The following is a 19,221-nucleotide window of genomic DNA, read 5'->3' as shown; positions in this document are numbered from 1 at the left end:
CGCAGATGCTGTGAGAGGGGTGGAGCTTGGAGGTGGGGCATGAGTGAAGCAGAGAAGGTGGGGGAGTGGCGTGAAACCTGTTTTTCTTCAAATTTTCAGTCGAAGTCTGCTCTCTTCTCAATGTTACAGACTACAGCTTTAACTAGGCTTATCAACTTTTTAACTTTTCAATTGGCTTTCTACCTTCTTTTTTTTTCTTGACTTGTTCACTTTTTTTCTACTTAATTTACAGTAGGTAATATATCAACCATGTAGCAGTATCTTTGCTGAATGGCTGGATATAGATCTTGTGCTTGTAGACCTCACTGAGGGATGAAGGGAGAACCAATTTGTAATGGGTATGCCAGTCATCAAAAACACTAACTTGCCCTATAAAGGGTTAACTGACTTTTCCTCTTTGTATATTTCCTTCATTTTTACATATTTTTTTATTTTTATATAAAATAGAAACGTGAAAACTAAATATGGTTAATTTTACCTCAATCTCCCACAGCTGTAATTTTGACGGTTATATTAGTTGCATTTTTAAATTCTTCCCGACAAGAACTAGTGAGCTAAACATCGCTCTTTGATGACATAAACTTGACTAGTCATGGGTTTGAGTTTTAGTTGACGGGATGAGACAGCGGGTGTTTTGTCAGTCGATGCTAATATATTGTACCATATTCAACGATGGCTTTAGGTTAATGCCTTCGTACCTGAATTTCAGAAAACTGATCCTAAAAACACCCTGAATTTGATGTCAACTACAGTGTGGGAACCCTGGTTATTACATACAGTAAAAAATAATTAATAAATAATAAATAATTAATAAGAATACTGAAAGGTCAAATGTTGTCTAATAAATGGTTTTCCTGTCTAAATGGGTGTTTAACTGGAAGCAAATATACCGCATACTGTTTAAGAAGTGTACGTTAATTTGTCTTAAAGAAATGGCTTATGAGATCATTTTTTTAACACCTCATCTTCTGTCTCTAGCACCTTGTTCACGGAGCTGCGGATTCTTCTGGAGCATTTCATTATGAAGCCTTCCTGTCCTGCTTTTTTGAGAAGGATGTGCCTCAGCAGCATCGCCTTTGTCAGCCGTCTGGCCCCCACAGGCGTCTGATTAGACTACACAGAAGTTGTTCCAGTTTTCATTTTCAGCCGTTTATGATATGACTTAAACTATGAAGGGGACAGACATTTCCATCAATGGAAGAAAGCTTTTTTGAATGTCAACTATTCTGTCTGACCTCCCTTTTTTACCTGTATATTGACGACAAGCCAGTAAAGCACTGAAGTCTCTTAGTGATATTTTTTTTCTGTTTCTGGAAATTCACTGTTTCATGTTGGCTGAGCAGAACAGATATCTGGTGCACTCTGTACGATGGCTGTTTTTTTTTTTTTTTACTTTCATGTCATTATTTATTCATAAAATTGTTTATTATGTGATGACACATAACATTCTAAGATTATAGAGACTTGAAGCATGAATACTTTTTTTTGTTTTTTTTGAGAGATGTACTTTTGTTTGCAACTTCTACATTTACATACTGTCTGAATGCCTCCTCCTCCTGAAATAAGTACCATCAATTAATATTCTTAAGTATGTAGCTATGTCGTCCAAATGATTGTTTAGCTGGGATAATATCTGCTGTATTTTTAAGAATATTTTAAGGTATCATAGTTTTTTGTTGTAGGATTTGTTTGAAATCATTTGCACAATGCATGTCATCCTTACATCATTTTTAACCACAGCTTATTGATGTTGCCATAGGTTCTTCTCCTCAATGCCTGTCACTTTTTTCATATATGATGTGCTTGTATGCCTACAGAGACGCCACATTTTTATGACAAGAATGAAGTTAAATATTAATAGTTTCTGATTGTGCAGTTGACTTTTAGCAGATCTCAATTACTGAGTCTATCAATTTCTTTATTCCTACACTTCTTATTCAAAGAGCATACAGGTTTTTTTTTTAATACAATTTATTCTTACCAAAAGGCAAATTTTACCTAATTAAAAGATGCATATTAATTAAACAGTACTGCATTTTCTGAACATTTAAGTTAATGACCATGCCTTGTAGCTAATACAAATCTAAAATACTAAAAGTTTGCTAAACTAACAGCTCTCAAATGTTTCCTGACCTCTTTTTTTTATCTCAAAAAATACATTGGACCACTTCTAACAGTCAAGTCGAAGTAAGACTTCCATCTTTGATTCTGGAGTTTCTAAGCCCGGTGTATTTTTTTCTTCCACGTTACAGTTTGTGTGTACTGTACTGCAAAAAACAAACTTCTTTAAACTTTGGCACTTACACGGAAAAAAATAATGCCACTGTTTTTGGCATTTACTTAATCATATTTAGTTACTTTACCACAATTGTTTCATGTTAGCAGGGTAGGATATAAAACAATTGTGTTAAAGTAACTAAGTATGATTAAGTAAATGCCAAAAGCGGATGCATTGTTTTTTGTTTTGTTTTTTTTTTAGTTTAGCCCCCTCTCTATAAAGGACTAACGTGCTAGAACTTTCATATAAGCTCACTGTTCCCAGTATTATGGAGATAACGGGCCCTTTTCTTTATGAAAACCCTTATTACTGTTATGCAATGTTCTACTTTTTATGATTTTTTGTTGAATTCTTTGCCTAACTCACAATCTTTTCACTTAAAAGGAATAAGCACTTTAAACAATGGTATGAAAGAATATATCTTATATTTAACTTTTTTTGTTCACAAAAAATACACATTTTAAATGAGACTGAAAAAATGTGGATAAGAAGTAAAAAGATGAGAATTGACGAATAACTTATACATTTAAACAAAACAAGCCCAGAACCAATCAGCATGCAGTGTTCTCAGGTCTACTTTAAGCTAATGAAATTGCAGCTTAGAAAAAACACAGGAAGTCAACGTTGCCGTGGCGACGTTGGTTGGAGTTCTACTAGTGGTGGGAAGCTCGGCTCATTTTTAGAGATCCTGTTCTTTTGCCTCAGCTGGTATAGCACAGCCGAATTTTTCGACCCCCTAACGACAGAGCCGTGGGCATAGTATTGTATTTTATTGTCTTACCAATTTTATATTTTCTCTGCGGCTTTGATTCAGGCTCTGTCTGCAAACGAAAAAAGCGAGCAAACGGCAAGAAGAAAATGCGAACTACCTTTCCGATTCATTTTCAAGTAACATCTCTCTAAAGCGAATCTTTAGCGAATGGCACATGGACAAAGCATATCGTTGTCAATTTCTCTTCAATATTAACCTTAAATAGGGCTTTAACTCTTTTATCGGACAAAAATGATTAGTTTTGCTTAGTGTTGCTCTTTCGCTGGCCTTAGGGCTTATATATGCTCAATGATTGAGACAGCTGGCAGCTAATCGTGTTAGTCAATTAGCTTGCTAGCTAACGTTAGCACGTCGAGGTAATCCTTTTGCTTAAAGTAATCCCAACCTTGAAGAATTCGTCGTTCTTTTTTTTACTTACAAAGAAGAACACACTATTCTTAAAAAAAAACAAAAAACATACGTCATCTGATTTATATTAATAGCTGGAATCTTATCTAAAATACTTGCTTGAGATATTAAAAGAAGATGGAGCTCAACCTACATAGAGTTGATTATACTCAGGTAAACGCTACTTTTGTCGCTATTATGAATTAAGTGTTTTCCCCTACTAAACCGAAACGAATCCTTAATTGTGTGCTGTGGTCTTGCAGGTTGGTGTGACATCACAGAAAACAATGAGGTTACTTCCAGCTTTGGGGAAAAAAGCAACCCAAAAGGTATATTGCTGGAAAAAAAACGTTAAATGTTACTAAGAAGTTAGACAACCACCCTAAAATATAACATTGCACAGATTCTTAGAAAAACATAGTCTCTACAGATAAGTATATGCACCACATATTCAACACATGACCTGTGGCACATAAAAAAAAGATTTTATTTATTTGCTGCATGATAAAGTATCTTCTAATAAACCATAAACATCTTACCTGTCAAACTGTCATTTTGGTATTACCATAGGTTTAAGGCAAGGTAAGAAAAGTTTATTTTTATGGGTCTTATTGACACGATGTGTAAAAGAAATAATATACAGTAGAATAATAAAAGCAAAATAAAGCAAAGAAAATAAATCACTTAACAGCCTGAATAATGAAAGTAATATAAACAGAATGTGTTTCTTTGTGCTATGATGATTGAAACAAACTGCAGATCTAAATTGTCTGTTTTCTGTATATTTTCTATGACTGCGTCATTCACAGGTTAAAGTTAAGTGACTTAACCAACAAACTCCCTCATACAGAAAAAAAAAAATAAAACACTTCCTCACCCATTGCGGGAGGTCTTCCCCCCTTTTTCCTCCAAACTTGGGTCCTCTACCAGAAGCCTGGTAGCTTAAGGGTTCTGCGCAGTATCTTTGTTGTTTCTAGAACTGCACTCTTCTAGACTGAGAGGTCACTGCCCCCAGTTCCTCTATGACCACAGGTATCACTGATGCCTTGACCTTCCAGGTTTTCTCCAGCCCTTCTCTGAGCCCCTGGTATTTCTCTAGTTTTTCATGTTATTTTTTCCTGATGGTGCAGTCACTTGATATTGCTATGTCAACCACAATGGCTTTCATCTGCTTTTTGTCTACCGCCACTATAATATCTGGTTGGTTTGCCATTACCATTCGGTCCGTCTGTATCTATAAGTGCCACATGATCTTGGCTTGATCATTCTCTACTACCTTTAGAGGTGTTTCCCCCTGTGACCTTGGGGTTTCCACCCCATACTCTGCACAGATGTTCCTGTTAGGTTTGTCACGATACTAAACTTTTCAACTCGATACCGATACTTAGGAAAATATTCGATACTCGATACCATTTTCGATACCACGTGGATAAAAACAAAGGCTCCAAAATTCTACAGAAATATTTTCATTAATAAATAAAATACAATAAATAAATACAATAAAGGTTGTATGCTGTGCACAATATTAAGCAAGCTTGATANCAGCTGCACCTGTTACAAAAAAAAGTCTGAAACTGAAAAGTGCACAGAATTATTCAATCACACAGTGTTCTGAAAGTGCATTTTCCTCTTCTGCACTTTAGATGAATGACTGCTTAGGTGCCACTGGTGGTGGCACTGTATCGATACTTTTAAAAACGAGTATTGTATCCGGATACAACATTTCATTATCGATACTTTTTTGAGTATCGATACTTTTGACAACCCTAGTTCCTGTACACTATTCCAGCCACTTGGTTATGACGCTCCATGTAAGCTTTCCTTGCCAGCATCTTACACCCTGCAGTTATGTGCTGGATTGTCTCAGGGGGCTTGTTGCACAGGCTGCAACTTGGTTCTTGTCTGGTGTGGTAGATCTGGGCCTCTATTGCTCTGGTGCATAAGGCCTGCTCCTGTGCAGCCATGGTGAGTGCCTCTGTAATGTCCTTAAGTCCGGCTTCGTCTAGCCATTGGTAGGATTTCCTGATATCTGCCGCTTCGATTATGTTCTGGTGGTACATCCCATGTAGGGGCTTATCCTCCCATGACGGAGTCTCTGACACCTCATCTTCTGTTCCCCATTGTCTGAGACATTCACTGAGCATGTCATCTGTTGCCTTGTCCTTGATGTACTTATGGATCTTGGATGTTTCATCCTAGATAGTGGCTCTTACACTCGTTAGTCCTCTGCCTCCTTTCCCTACGGCTGGCGTACAGTCTCAGGGTACTAGATTTGGGGTGGTAAATTGACAAAGTACAACTTTGGGAAGAAAAAAAAAATTATTATATATATATATATATATATATATATATATATATATATATATATAAAATAGGAATTGAACAACAAATAGCCAGTTGGTCAGTATTTATGACTGAAAAGTTGTTAATAATACTAATAATACTAAAGTATCCCATTATTTTTTGCTGTGGTTTGTGTTGTGTACCAGGTTGCCATAGCTGATCATGATGGTGTTATTACATGTTTTGGGATGAAAAGGGGGGAAGCTGTGGTGAGTTACATTTTTTTTAAAACGATTTAACTGTTGTTGAATCCAGAAAAGTCACATGTACAGTAAAGTGTCTTGTTTTTTTTTTAGCCCGTCTTTAAATCACTCCCTGGACCAAAAATATCCAGAATGGACCTTGGAGGTGCAGTGGGAACTCCACAGGAGAAGATCTTTGTCTGCTCTGGTTCACAGGTTCGAGGATTCACTAAGAAAGGCAAACAGTTCCTCACCTTTGATGCAAACCTCACAGAGAATATTAACGCCATGTAAGAACCGTCTTACTCCATTTGCCTGACTTCTATAGTACTGTGTGACTTGAAACTATGCGAATTATATAATGGCGATGTTTTTTTCTAGGAATGTCTCAGGAGCGGACCTTTTCGTATGTGCAAGTTACATCTACAACCACTACTGTGACTGCAAGGACCAAGACTATTTCCTTTGTGGAGACAAAATTAATGACATCACATGTTTATCCTCTGAAAAACTTCCTCACCTCCTTCCTGTGTTGGCTTGCCAAGATCGAGTTCTCAGAGTCTTACAGGTAATTCAAACTTATATAAAGTTCTAAAAGTATTTAGCTGGATGATTTTCTGTTTTTTTCAGTGGGGAAAACATTTCTTTATGGAGAACTAATACCCAAATGAATCATGCTTATAACAGGGCTACCTTTGAATTATTTAATTTAAGCATTCCATTCAAATAAATTATCTTTTTTTAACCCTTCTGCTCTAACTTTATTTGAGCTATTACATCAGACTGATGAGCTTACTCTGAAGTGATTTAATCAAACTCTAACTTCAGGGATCTGAACTGGCTTATGATGTTGAAGTTCCCGGCCCTCCATCTGTTCTGGAACTTTATAATAAAAATGGAGGTAAGTCAGCTTTTAGTCTACTTTTGAAATTATAAATCATACCAATTCTAATCTGAAGAAAATACAACACAATGTCTTTTTTTGCTTCAGGGGAGGAAGTCCTATATGGAACCACAGATGGAAAAATAGGCCTGGTTCAGATCACAGACTGTGCTGCTGCAACCAAATGGGAAATTGAAAATGAAAAAAAGAAAGGAGGTATAATTGATATAAAGGGCTGATCAGAATTAAATAGTCATCACTGGGATGAGGGTCGTATTTAACCTTTAATAATTTATTGTAAACCTTACAGCTTCCATTATTTTTTTTAAATCAGAACTAAATGAAATAGCTTGAATTTATTGTGGATCAGTATTCATGAAAATTAATGGTGTAACCTTTAAAAAAATAGTTGATCTTGGATTTTATTATGTTTAAAATAAACATGACCTACTGTATGGTAACTAAATGCACACTTCTTATTTTAATACAGACTGTATTCTTGTTCTGGTCTACATCTAAAAGCACCAAAACTCTTTTTCTTTCGTCCATCAGGAATTCTTTGCATTGATAACTACGACATCGTTGGAGATGGAGTGAATGATATTCTGGTTGGCAGGGATGATGGGACAGTGGAAGTGTACGGTTTTGACAGCTCCAATGAGCCAATGCTACGCTTTGAACATGTGAGTTTTTCTCTGGTAGAATAAGGATGCCTTTACTCCTTCTAGTTCGTTTGTTTTTCCTAAATAGAAGATGCCTTTGAAAAACTTTGTTGTGAAGGTATTTCTATACATTATCTTATGAATTATGATATGATCAGGGCTTTTCAAACTGCAGTTACTGATGCTATGTGTGTGTTAACTTTGCACCTCTGTAACTTAAATGCAGTTTTTATTGTTTTTCTGATGTAGTGACATACACATATACCTGGATTGCATCACTAGCTAGTGAAGAGACAATCATCAGTTTAACCACCAGCAGGTTATCTGATGATTGATAATTAAGGAAGATCATTGGGTTAGCAACTTGTGCTCAGCTGGGTGTCAAAATTATTTTCTATGCTTAAGATTGGAGCCAATAAATCCCTTATTTAACTGATTCTCTCAGGGACGTAAAAGCTTCTAATGTGGCGCCAAACTTATTTCACAATATTTTGCTTCAAACTCATTCATATTCATTATTGCTGACAGATTCCCTAATTTAGTGACATTTTTACTTTCAGGTATTAACAGAGAGCGTAACCTCCATCCAAGGTGGCTGTGTGGGGAAGGAGTCTTATGATGAGGTCTTAACCGCCACCTATACAGGTTGGAAAAGATTTAATTTTCCTTCAGATATTAAACAACAAAAACAAAACATTTCCCAAAATTACATTTTCAGTTAGTCCAAAATCTGTTTGGACTCAGTAGTTGTATCATTGAATGCTGCTTGCCTCTTCAGGATGGGTGACTGGGCTAACCACTGAGCCCCAGAGGGCTGATGCTGCAGCAGGAGACGAGGTCAGGATGAGCAAAGAGACTCAGTCTAAAATAGAAGCACTCAGGTACGAGCACCGCTCTGTATTTCTGAGGCCACTGCCGTAAGTTAAAATTAGACTTCAGCGCACATTTGTTTCTCAGTCATACCGTTGCCTTCTAGGGCAGAGCTCGAGCAACTGCAGATTAAAGTCCTTCAGGGTCGTGAGAATTACCAACAGACCAGTCAGTCCAGCACGGCCGTCTCTGCCGTGCCCATCTTCAACATTAATGACAAGTTCACCCTCTGCGAGGATGACGCCAGCTACAGTCTCACTCTGGAAGTGCAGACGGCCATTGACAACCTGCTCCTGCAGGTATTTGTGAAAGTCATGCACATCTGATACAATAAACCAAGATTCTGTATTTTACATAGAGGGACTCTAAATCCTACAGTCTTGTTGCAGATGTAAAGAAGCAGTATGCATGTTGAATTTAGTTCCTTTCTTTTCCTTTCAGAGCGATGTCCCCATAGACCTGTTGGATGTAGATAAAAACTCAGCTGTTGTCAGTTTCAGCGAATGCGACTCAGAGGTGGGCTCTACACAGTGTAAAGTTAGTCACAGCTGTAGACCTGCTCTGCCTTTAGACGTCTGACTGAACATTTGTTTCCAGCAACCTAATGGAAACTTCCTTCTGGCCACATACAGATGTCAGGCCAACACAACCAGACTTGAACTTAAGGTAACTATTACATTTAAGTCTTTTTACAGATGAAGCAGGTAAGTTTTTTTTTTATTATCACTCTGTGATTATGAAAAAACTCTATTTGTCCATTGGTTTGCAAAATTATTACTAACCCCATTAACTTTTCAAAACAAGTTTTTCACATAGCAACGTCAAATTTGAATGAATTAATTTTATATGATTATGACTGTGAAAGAGGACTACATTTAGAAAAAAATATTTACAAATAAAAAAAAGAAAAGTGTAGGGTGCATTTATATTATACCCTGCTCAAATCCTTTTTATAACCACCTGATTGCTTTGCTGCAGCAGGTCTTTGTTGTACATCTCTTATCAGCTCTGCACATCAACACATTGAAATTTTAAGTAATGCTTTAGGCTCTTTCTGCTTTTGGCGGAGAGTGTCTATGATGATATACTTTAAAGTGTTGCCACAGATTCTAAGTTTTTATTTCAGAATCACTTTGGTTACCAAGAAGAATAAAAACTTTCAATGTTGCACACTTGGGAATTAATGTGTGACGGTGAAAAAACAAGCCAACAGGACAGAATAAAGGGAAAATAACAAAATGGTCCAAATTAAGCTGTAAAGATTGAAGAGACAAAAACAACCTGCATCTATGGAAGGGGGGGGGATACCGTCAGTTATTAATAATAAAGGTATATGCGGTTGAAAATAAGAAGGTCAAGATAAGGAAAATGGCAACAGCCAGTTTACAGAACAGTAGGAAAACTGTACAATAAGCATGATTGTAGGAACAAATACTTCCTGGGCAGGTAAGAAACCGGCAAATAGTCATTAGCATCTGGAGAAAATAACATTATTTGGATTCATTAAGCAGGTTTAGAGAGAAAGAAACTAATTCTTGATCAGATCAACACCCTGTGTATCCACAAGCTTATTGCTAAACACACTAGGCCTGTTGGGAGCAGCAGAGATTTTAAAGTCTATTCTAAATGCTTCCATCTCTAACCAGCTGCATCTGTTGTGTCTATTTAAAAAAAGACAAGTTTCATTGTAATTATGAGGTCACAACGCAAACAGTGACTCCACCCTCTAGTGATTGATAGATATACAATCTTCTGACAAAGCATCTTGGAGACAAATGAATGCAGGTGCAAAAAATGTGTAACTCTACCACATAATCATTATAATTAAAAAGCTGAAAAAGAGAATTGACTCCTAGGGAATCGCTCCGAGTTGGTACTAGTGGAAAAGTGGCACAAAAGAAGCTATGAGGAACATATACGGAAGTGCTCCTTGGTACATCTAAGATGCAGTAATCTGTCACTGAAGGAATTCTCCAGAAACAGTCATGCTATATTTCTACAGTCCTTAGCAAAACCTGCTATTTTTCTTTAGATTGTTTTACTGCCTGTTAAATTCCTAGAAAGCAAAACCTCTGTGGAGATTTGGAGAAATAGTTTTTCTTTTTTTTTTTTATATTGTCATTACACTTTTACAAGTACAGAGCAACAAATTTAACTTTAATCTAACTTTATCTTCATTTCACCCATTCCCTTGGAAGGCGATGGGCTTCCATTGTGCGACGCCCGGGGAGCAGTGTGTAGTTAAGGGTCTTTGCTCAGGGACCCAGTGTGGCAGTCTGTGGGAGTGGGTTTCGCACTCAGAACCTGAGCATTCCAAGCTCTATGCCCTAACTACTAGGCTGCCAGTCCCTGTGAAATGCTTTGAAATAAAAATAAAAAATGTCAATTAAATATTAACATGTGATTCTTTGTACTATACAGCCAAGCAATAAGGTGTTTTATTCCCAATTCAGGTGAGATCCATTGAGGGACAGTATGGAACCTTGCAGGCTTATATTACACCCAGGCTGCAGCCTAAGACCTGCCAGGTTCGGCAGTATCAGATCAAGCCGCTTTCCCTCCACCAGCGGACACACAGCATAGACCCAGACAGGTAAAGGTTCAATACGGAAGCATCAAATAACCATTCTACTGATTGAACACATGGATGTAAAATGTTGGGATGCAGTCCATTTTCAAAACAGCATTGATAAAATTGAATGTTTCACTGAAGAAGATCTGTGTGCATTTCTGTTTCAGGCCAATGAACCAGCTCAGTTTGGTTGGGCAGTTCAGTTTTGCAGAGATTCACTCCTGGGTGGTTTTCTGTTTGCCAGAGGTGCCTGAAAAAACGCCTGCTGGGGAGAGCGTTACGTTCTACTTCCAGAACACTTTCCTCGGCACACAGCTGGAAGCGGCTTACTGGTAAACTTGGGCATAGACCTCCACCCTATTAGTATTTGTATTGTGACTATTTCTCTTCATACATGACAAAAGAGTGAGCAGTTAAAAGAATCTCCTAATCCCATTCAGAATCAGAATGAAGTTAATTGCCAAGTAGGTTTTTTATATACCATGTATATATATATATATATATATATATATATATATATATATATATATATAATATATATAAAACATACAATATACTATATGCAATATATGGTACATAGCTAAATACAACAACACTTCTGTGTCCTATCTAAGATAGATTTTTCTCTACAAAATAAAACAAATATGTCAGCACCCTTATAGTGAATGCATACTTTTTCATTTGATAATTTAAAGTTGTGCTTTTTAATTTTTAAATGAATTTTATTAACTACATGTCTGATTTGATTATTTCAGCAAAGGGGAGGGTCGCTTTAAGTCGGACAACATTTCTACCATCTCTATACTCAGAGATGTCCTCTCTAAAGAGGCAACCAAAAAGAAAATTAATCTAAATATTTCATACGGTAGGTTCACTATTTCTCCCCGATCTTTCTTCTGTATTGATCAAGAAAAAAATGAGTACTTTTTTGTATCTACCAGATATAAATGAAGATTCTGTTGGCCACACTCTTCGGATGATCCATCCAAAGCTGGAGTACCAGTTACTGCTGGCTAAGAAAGTTCAGCTTATTGATGCTCTCAAAGTGAGTTTTAGTTAAATGGCAACATATTCGATCAATGTTCAGGCATTCATTACCTGGTCTCTTATCCTTTCTCCTGTGGTTTTAAGGAACTCCAGGTCCATGAGGGGAATGCTGATTTCCTGATCCCAGAGTATCGCAGCATCTTGGACGAGTCTGCCGATCTTCTGGAGGAGTACAAGAAGCAGCCAGCACATCTTGAAAGGCTCTATGGTAGAGTCATGATATGTTTTGCTTTGAGTGAATTCTAATGGTATTTGTCATTTGGGTTGCAGTCATTTATTTTGTTTATCCTTCCTGCAGGAATGATCACTGATCTTTTTATCGACAATTTCAAGTTCAAGGGGCAGAATGTGAAAACAAAGGTGTCATCATTGCTGGAGATTCTTGATAATTATGATTTGGATTCCCTGTTGGACTTTTTCAGTGAGCCGTGAAGCCAAACTGAACTTTTTATTTTCTAGCTGCTTTGTTAAACAAAACTAATGTTGAAATAGGTATTTTATTGTACTCAGAAAGTACTTATGTTAATAGAATATTGACGTTGTAGGATTATAAAATGTTAATTCATATTTTGGTATGGCTTGTAAAACTAGTATATCCTGATCAATTATAAAATATTAAAGGATATGTTTGATGTTGATGTAACATGTTCAACAATTCAAAAGAAAAAGCTGTCTGCAATAACATTGAATTATTATTAGTATGCAACAAAATCAATACATGCTAAATGCTAGTTATGTATATGCATATGTTTGTGTGCATTTGTATGTATGTGTATAAACATTCAAGCCCCCATTAAAGAAAATGATCAATTCATACTAGTACAATAAAATTTCGTAAAATAAAATATTAATTTTATATTTTTATTAAAAAAAATATTTCTTAAAAAAAAGAACAGTACCAGACAAATAACCAACATCCCTGTCAACAAGTGCTCAAGTCAGACTGAAAATATCCTAAACATTACAGACAACACCTGATTTCAGTGATTGCCTCAACAAAATTTTAGTTGAGGAGCTCCTTTGGTCTTGTTTATATATATAAAAACAAGCCTGATGGATTACATTTATGCATTTTTTTCTATCATATCATTTTTTATTATTATTAATGGTTGCTGGCAGATGTTATTTTTGATTTTAATGGAAGGGTGTGCAAACTTTAAAGCATAACTAGATATTATATTTACATGTATTAAACTATAATATATATATATTTATATATATTATAGTTTAATACATTTTTTTTATTTACATTTAGATAAAAATAAGATGTTCTAAATGTAATATGGATGAGGTTCTAGGATTTTTATTTAAAGCTGAAATCTAAATGGTCTAAATGCTGTACATTTCCTTCATAGCAGGTCAATAATAAAACGGATTAAAATCATAATTGTCATGTTTACAGCTGCAATACATAAATTGTATGCAGTCTGATCATATTTATGGTGATAGATTCAGATTAGGTTACATGCTTGTTAGTTATGTTTACTAAATAAATTGTTATGTATTTTTACACACTGGGGAAATGTGGCTAATGACATCCTTGCTACAATAATTATTCATGGAACAGCTAAAAAAAATGTCCCAGCTATCTCACATAATTGGCATGTTTTATCCCCAATGCAAGGTATATATAAAATATATGTTACATTTTCGAAATGATTTGAAAAATCGATGATTTTATACAAACTATAGCCGTTTATGTGTGTATGTTTATTTAGTTTTTTGAGAAACATTTGTTCAGGACAAATCTTTTAATAATTCTCTTGAGGATGATCTTTGTTTCCATAACCGGTTTTGAATTTGCAATCAGAGGTTTATTGAATTGTTCCGGCCGCCGTAGAAGAACAACGTCATCCAGTCTGCGGCGTCTGATTGGTCCGTTTCAATCGTCGCGCGCTACTTGAACTGGGAGAAGCTGCATCTTTTCATGATTCTCTGTAAAGGGGTCCAACGATAGCTGCTTTGTCTGCAGGTTGGTACAGCTTCCAGACCGCTTAAAATGACTACTTAGCTAGTTTCCTTCCTTTCTTTAGTAACACTCCTGCAGCGTATCCGCTCTCTGTTGTCTGTTTTGTTTTTAGCGCCTCGGTTCGAAGTGTTGCTATCTCAACAGTTTAGTTTTGATTAGAAACGACTGTTCCTTACAGCAACCGCTCACACGCGATCTCAAAAGATCTTCCGTGATTTACTGAGCATATATCTAAAAAGAGGCCAAAAGTAGGTTATTTTTTTGTTTGAGAGGGAAACATGTCAGGAGCTAACAGGCAAGGAAGCGCGGCGAGCGAGAATCACAACCAGGAGAACATGCTAACGAGGTTGAGAGGCTCCCTCAAACCCCGGGCTGCGGCCAACGACAACCAGGAAAATCTTGCTCCAAAGCAAGTCGGCAACAGAACCGTCCTGGGAGCCCTGCAGAACAACCAGAGGAGCAAAGCCCAGAACCAGCGCGGCATAAAGCAGGTAACTATGCTGTTGCACGGCCTGTATGACTAGCTAAAGCTAACAGCTGGCTACACGCTCTGAATGCAAGAAGCTTCAAACTCTTATCAATTAACATAATAAAATATGCTCAATTGCTTAATTAACTGCTTAAATGGGCTTTTATTTGCAAACTAACTCTGCTATGACCTGCAACTGCCTCATTGTCCGCCATTTTTGTCGCCCTACTCAAATAATCTAAAAGGTACATGTGTTCCAGAGATTTCTCCTGCAATCTGGGATTTCACTGAATGTTTCAGTTCTAACTGAACTATGTTTTAAATGGCCTTTTCTCATGCCAGGTTAAGTATCCTGATACGACTGTCTTTCTTCCAGGAGTCATCGCAATCTTTGTCTTCCAAAAATGAAGATGCCAAGAGCTGCTTTGAGAGGCCACCTTCCAAGCAACCTGCTTTCCAGATCCACGTGGATGAGCCCGACTCATCTTCCTCTAATAAGGAGAATGAAGCCAGCAAACAAAAGCCTACTATGGAAGAGTCTCCTCTGGCAATCACCCATGCCTTGGGACAGCTCCGCCAGCCTCTGGCTACGATTGACGTCCCATCGTCGATGGATACTAGCTTTGGTGGGTAATAAAGTTGGCTGAAACGTGAAGTCATTCACATAATCTGAATGTAACTGACTCTTTTTGGGGTTCAGATTCTCCTATGGACATGTCTGTGGTTGAAGCGGAAGAAAAGCCAGTCAATGTAAACGAGGTTCCAGAATATGCTGCTGAAATCCACACCTACCTCAGAGAAATGGAGGTGAGAAGCACATGTTTTCTGTTGTCTCTGGTTATATTTGGACTTTGATTGAATATTTGTTTTCCTGTAGGTGAAAACCAGACCCAAGGCAGGCTACATGAAGAAGCAGCCAGACATAACCAACAGCATGAGGGCCATCCTGGTGGACTGGCTAGTTGAGGTTGGAGAAGAGTACAAGCTCCAAAATGAGACCCTTTATCTGGCTGTCAACTACATCGATCGCTTTCTCTCATCGATGTCTGTCCTGAGGGGCAAACTTCAGCTTGTTGGAACTGCAGCCATGCTGCTGGCTTCGTATGTACCTACCATTTAAAGCTATGTAATCAAAGGCGATGCACCTCTTTCCCTTATTAAAGTGACTTTCTGTTTAAATGCAGAAAATTTGAAGAAATCTACCCTCCAGAGGTGGCAGAGTTTGTCTACATCACAGATGACACTTATACAAAGAAGCAAGTTCTGAGGATGGAACATCTGGTGCTTAAAGTGCTCTCCTTCGATCTGGCTGCCCCCACAATAAACCAGTTTCTCACCCATTACTTCTGCCATCAGGCGGCTGGTAAACAGGTGGAAAGCCTGGCCATGGTGGGTATCACAAGAGAATTCGTAAATCACAATGAAATGTTTAATTTGAATAAAACCAAATGTGTGGTCTCTCTCAGTACCTCGGTGAGCTCAGCCTAGTCGACTCAGATCCCTTCTTGAAGTACCTGCCATCACAGCTTGCTGCTGCTGCTTACACTCTGGCCAACAACACAGTAAATGGAAGCTCGTGGGTAGGTTGCAAAATGTGTCAAGATGACGCCCTGTTGAGCTGTGAATTCTTTTGCTTTCAATGCAAAACGGCTGAATTGACTGGGTTTTCACATTTCCTGACTTTGGACTAAAATCATTTCCCTTGCCTTTACAATGGGTAGTATACTCACACATTGAACGTACTAGCCCAAAGTTCCATGCATGTGGATTGCAAGTTAAATTGCAGATAACCTTTGCTACAATGTCAAAACTGACTTGAGGGGAGAAACCCTTTAGTTGAGCACAATTTTGAATGGAACATTTTTGATCCTACCAAATACGGCTGTAACGATCAGATTGTTGAAATATTCAACTAATTTAGTATTGATAACTGGAGAATTAACTCTTAAACATGCCTTTAGTTGACAGGCATGTTTAAGAGTTGGAGTAATTGTAAAATATTTTGCATTTTAGATGAGGAAGGAAATTCCTGTTGGTATGCTCTATCAGATCTTAGGGGGAAAAGGTTTTAGTTTCACCTGGTTTAATTCTCTAAAGTATTTTACCAGTTGACCAGGCTAATCAAATTTTCAAAGACATATACTTTAGTGTCTTAAGCATGCTACACGGAAGTCCTGCAGTGGCTTTTAAATTACAAGCCTTTTTGGTTCCCTCCTTAGCCAAAGTCCCTGGTAGAGATGACTGGTTACACCTTGGAGGATCTCATGCCATGCATTGAGGATCTTCACCGAACATATGTTGGCGCTGCACAGCACGCCCAGCAGTCCATCCGGGAGAAGTACAAGAGTTCAAAGTAGGTTATTGGTTTATTGCAAAATCTAATGCTATCACTGGTGAGCTAAAATGTTGCTTCTTACAGGTACCTTGAAGTCTCCTGCATCAGTGCACCAACCAGACTGACACTGAACTGACTCCTTTCTCCACCGTAGTGATGGAATCCTCCTGTTTTTTGTTTTTGTAAATGATGTGCAACATTTTCTATTAAGCCCTGCTCTTTTTGGAGTAGTGCCAGATATTTTAGAGGTTTTAATATTTTTGTACTCTGAATCCCGATGTTCATGCTAGACATGTCAGGTTTTTGGCTAATCAAGAAGTTTAAATGGGTTTATTTTCAATAGGACAAAATGGTGAGTTTCTAAGACTAAATGCCATTTTGGGCCTACAGTGTTGATTTTAAGGACCCATCACTGTACCAGAACCCAGACTGGCTGTTCTAATTTTCTGGGTTGTTGGTTCTTACCTTTTACTGATGTAAACCATTTGACCTCATGGGATACAGATTAAAGCATTTGTCTCTTAATGGGTCATCTCTCATTACAATGGTGCCTTAAGGTTCTGCATTTTGAGGCATCCTCTGCACTGTAAAATATGGCTCTTGTAAATAAAATCCATTTAAACTATGACCTGATTGAAGCATCTTTAATGTTGGCCTCATGGGGGCAGCAGAGGATACTTTTTGGTTTGAATCCATCCTGAAAAAGATGTATGTAGAAATCGAACTTCTTGGGCTGGAAAACTGAATTTGGTGGCCATACATGCAAAGTTATCCAGATTGGTCTGGGGGAAGTGGTTAGGTTCTAGAACTGGCTACAGTAAGTTTGCGCCCCCCCGCCTTCAAAAAAAGGCATGACACTAGGTGCAAGTGTTTTAAGAAATTCATGTTTGTAGATAAAGGAGTTGTTTCTAACTGACTCAAACTATTAAACTTCTGTCAACATGATAGTAAATCTAATCTTTTGCAGTTTATCATTAAAATCAAGAAGCTGAGTGGCCTAAAAGGTATTGGAACCGTTCCCCTCAGTTATTCAACTTATCTGAATTCAAGTTGACTTTTTACTGTACTGTTTTAAAAATATTATCCTAGCATATTTCCTCCTAAATTTTCATGTTATAGTTTCACATTATTGGTTGCATCTAAAAATATCAAATTTCAATTTAAACATGACATAATACAGTAACTTAAATATTGTAGGTCATCAAATCAGTTTAGTTTGTCCAATAAGCTGCCTGTAGTGCCTTTAATGTCCACCAGGTGTCAGTATTCTGAGACGCTATCAATACAGTTTGGTAATGTGTCCAAATGCCTCATTTACCCATTACTAGTTTTGACCAACTTTCTTTTGAAGGCAGCCTTAGCAAAGTTTTAGCAAATGTCACACTCCAAAAGGTCCTTTGTGGTGCAGATTAAATTGTATTTAAACATGAGAAAGTGGGATGTTCATGCTACACTTCATCAGGCAGACAAATTTCTAACATGTTAGGACTTTTTAAGAGTAATTGGCTTACTCTAAGACTTGATTTCAGTTAAGTCTGTAGGGGCAGTTGAGTTAAAGCAAATGTGTGTCCAAGGTTTTAAGCACTGGCAGGAAGCTATAGCTATCAATAGTCCCTTTAGCATATATGTGATCTTACGGAACTGTACAGATTCCTGCAACGTGTACGTGGGCTTGATAGTTTCAGCCTTCTCTACCCTGCAGCCTTACGCTGCAGCACTAAGTTGCTTTTCAGCTGCAAAGTGATTATAGACCATTTTTTTTGAAGCACCACTGCCGGTCTCTGAAACTTGTGCTCTAAAATATTCCTACCATTTGTGAAATGGCCTTATGCTCATGTCTTTATTTGCTAATGTTTCAGAACTAGTTTTTGGACTAACATTTTTTTAAGCCCATTTAACTCCTGTTCTTTCTCCACTTTTTTAGCAACAGAAAACATTTCAGTGTCTAGTAATCTTACATAAGAGCCCAGTTATAGACAAAATTCAGCCTGCCTACATACAAACCAATGGAATTTAACTTAAAGCAGTCCAAGTACTTCATCCTAAGGGGTAAACAAGATATAGAATAATCTTATGTATCACTTCGCATTGAAATTTAAAGCCAGGTCACTTTAACTGAGAATCTTTTCCAAATCTAATTGGTTTCATCTTTCAGGGTGTATTGCAAATAAAAATTCATATTATGATACCTTAATTTTTTTATAAGTTATATTTAAGGTGGAAATTAAATGACTAATTTGAATGAATACATTTCAGAATGCTCAAGATCTCGCCAGCTGCACCTCTAATTGCTTTAGGCTGGGGTCTGATTTAAAAAATGTGGTTTGCCTTTCTCTTGATGCCTCCCATTCAGTGACTTTCTCTCTGAAAGGGAGCTCCAGCAGCCAATGGCATTGAATTCACCTCACTCTCTCCCCCCCGTGATAAATAGGGAGGCTGAGTTGTGCACAGC

At 37.4% G+C, this 19,221-nt stretch overlaps 3 protein-coding genes across 4 annotated transcripts in view; all 3 read left to right on the top strand.

Moving 5' to 3' along the window:
• tmem33 (transmembrane protein 33) overlaps positions 1–1,863 on the top strand; it is a 9,969-nt gene extending 8,106 nt beyond the window's left edge. Inside the window, exon 8 of the mRNA XM_015381816.1 lies at positions 979–1,863. Coding sequence (XP_015237302.1) covers positions 979–1,108 — 130 coding nt within the window. The 3' untranslated portion in view covers positions 1,109–1,863. The remainder of the gene's footprint in view (positions 1–978) is intronic.
• Positions 1,864–2,967: 1,104 nt separating this feature from the next.
• Positions 2,968–12,781, top strand: bbs7 (Bardet-Biedl syndrome 7). Of its 2 annotated transcripts, XR_001481424.1 has the most exons (20): positions 2,968–3,611; positions 3,701–3,766; positions 5,927–5,989; positions 6,077–6,252; positions 6,344–6,530; positions 6,791–6,863; positions 6,954–7,061; positions 7,398–7,528; positions 8,068–8,152; positions 8,286–8,388; positions 8,484–8,676; positions 8,819–8,893; positions 8,975–9,043; positions 10,831–10,970; positions 11,117–11,281; positions 11,705–11,814; positions 11,891–11,994; positions 12,081–12,204; positions 12,295–12,494; positions 12,734–12,781. XR_001481424.1 is itself a non-coding variant. In XM_015381813.1 (19 exons), the coding sequence occupies exons 1-19, from the start codon at positions 3,576–3,578 to the stop codon at positions 12,426–12,428; spliced, it is 2,142 nt and encodes a 713-aa protein (XP_015237299.1). In that variant the 5' UTR covers positions 2,968–3,575; the 3' UTR covers positions 12,429–12,665. The 2 variants fall into 2 exon arrangements, 1 of the variants encoding a protein (XP_015237299.1); XM_015381813.1 differs by lacking the exon at positions 12,734–12,781 and having other exon boundaries at positions 12,295–12,665.
• A 1,108-nt stretch (positions 12,782–13,889) lies between these two features.
• ccna2 (cyclin A2) lies at positions 13,890–17,397 on the top strand. The gene is made up of 8 exons (XM_015381805.1): positions 13,890–14,456; positions 14,811–15,060; positions 15,135–15,241; positions 15,312–15,535; positions 15,619–15,823; positions 15,901–16,014; positions 16,654–16,787; positions 16,854–17,397. The coding sequence occupies exons 1-8, from the start codon at positions 14,244–14,246 to the stop codon at positions 16,903–16,905; spliced, it is 1,299 nt and encodes a 432-aa protein (XP_015237291.1). The 5' UTR covers positions 13,890–14,243; the 3' UTR covers positions 16,906–17,397.
• The last annotated feature ends 1,824 nt before the right edge of the window (positions 17,398–19,221 follow it).

This window comes from Cyprinodon variegatus, unplaced genomic scaffold (genome assembly GCF_000732505.1).
Source record: "Cyprinodon variegatus isolate N-32 unplaced genomic scaffold, C_variegatus-1.0 Scaffold242, whole genome shotgun sequence".
NCBI classification, from domain to species: Eukaryota; Metazoa; Chordata; class Actinopteri; order Cyprinodontiformes; family Cyprinodontidae; genus Cyprinodon; species Cyprinodon variegatus.
This window is presented reverse-complemented; position numbering and strand designations above follow the sequence as displayed.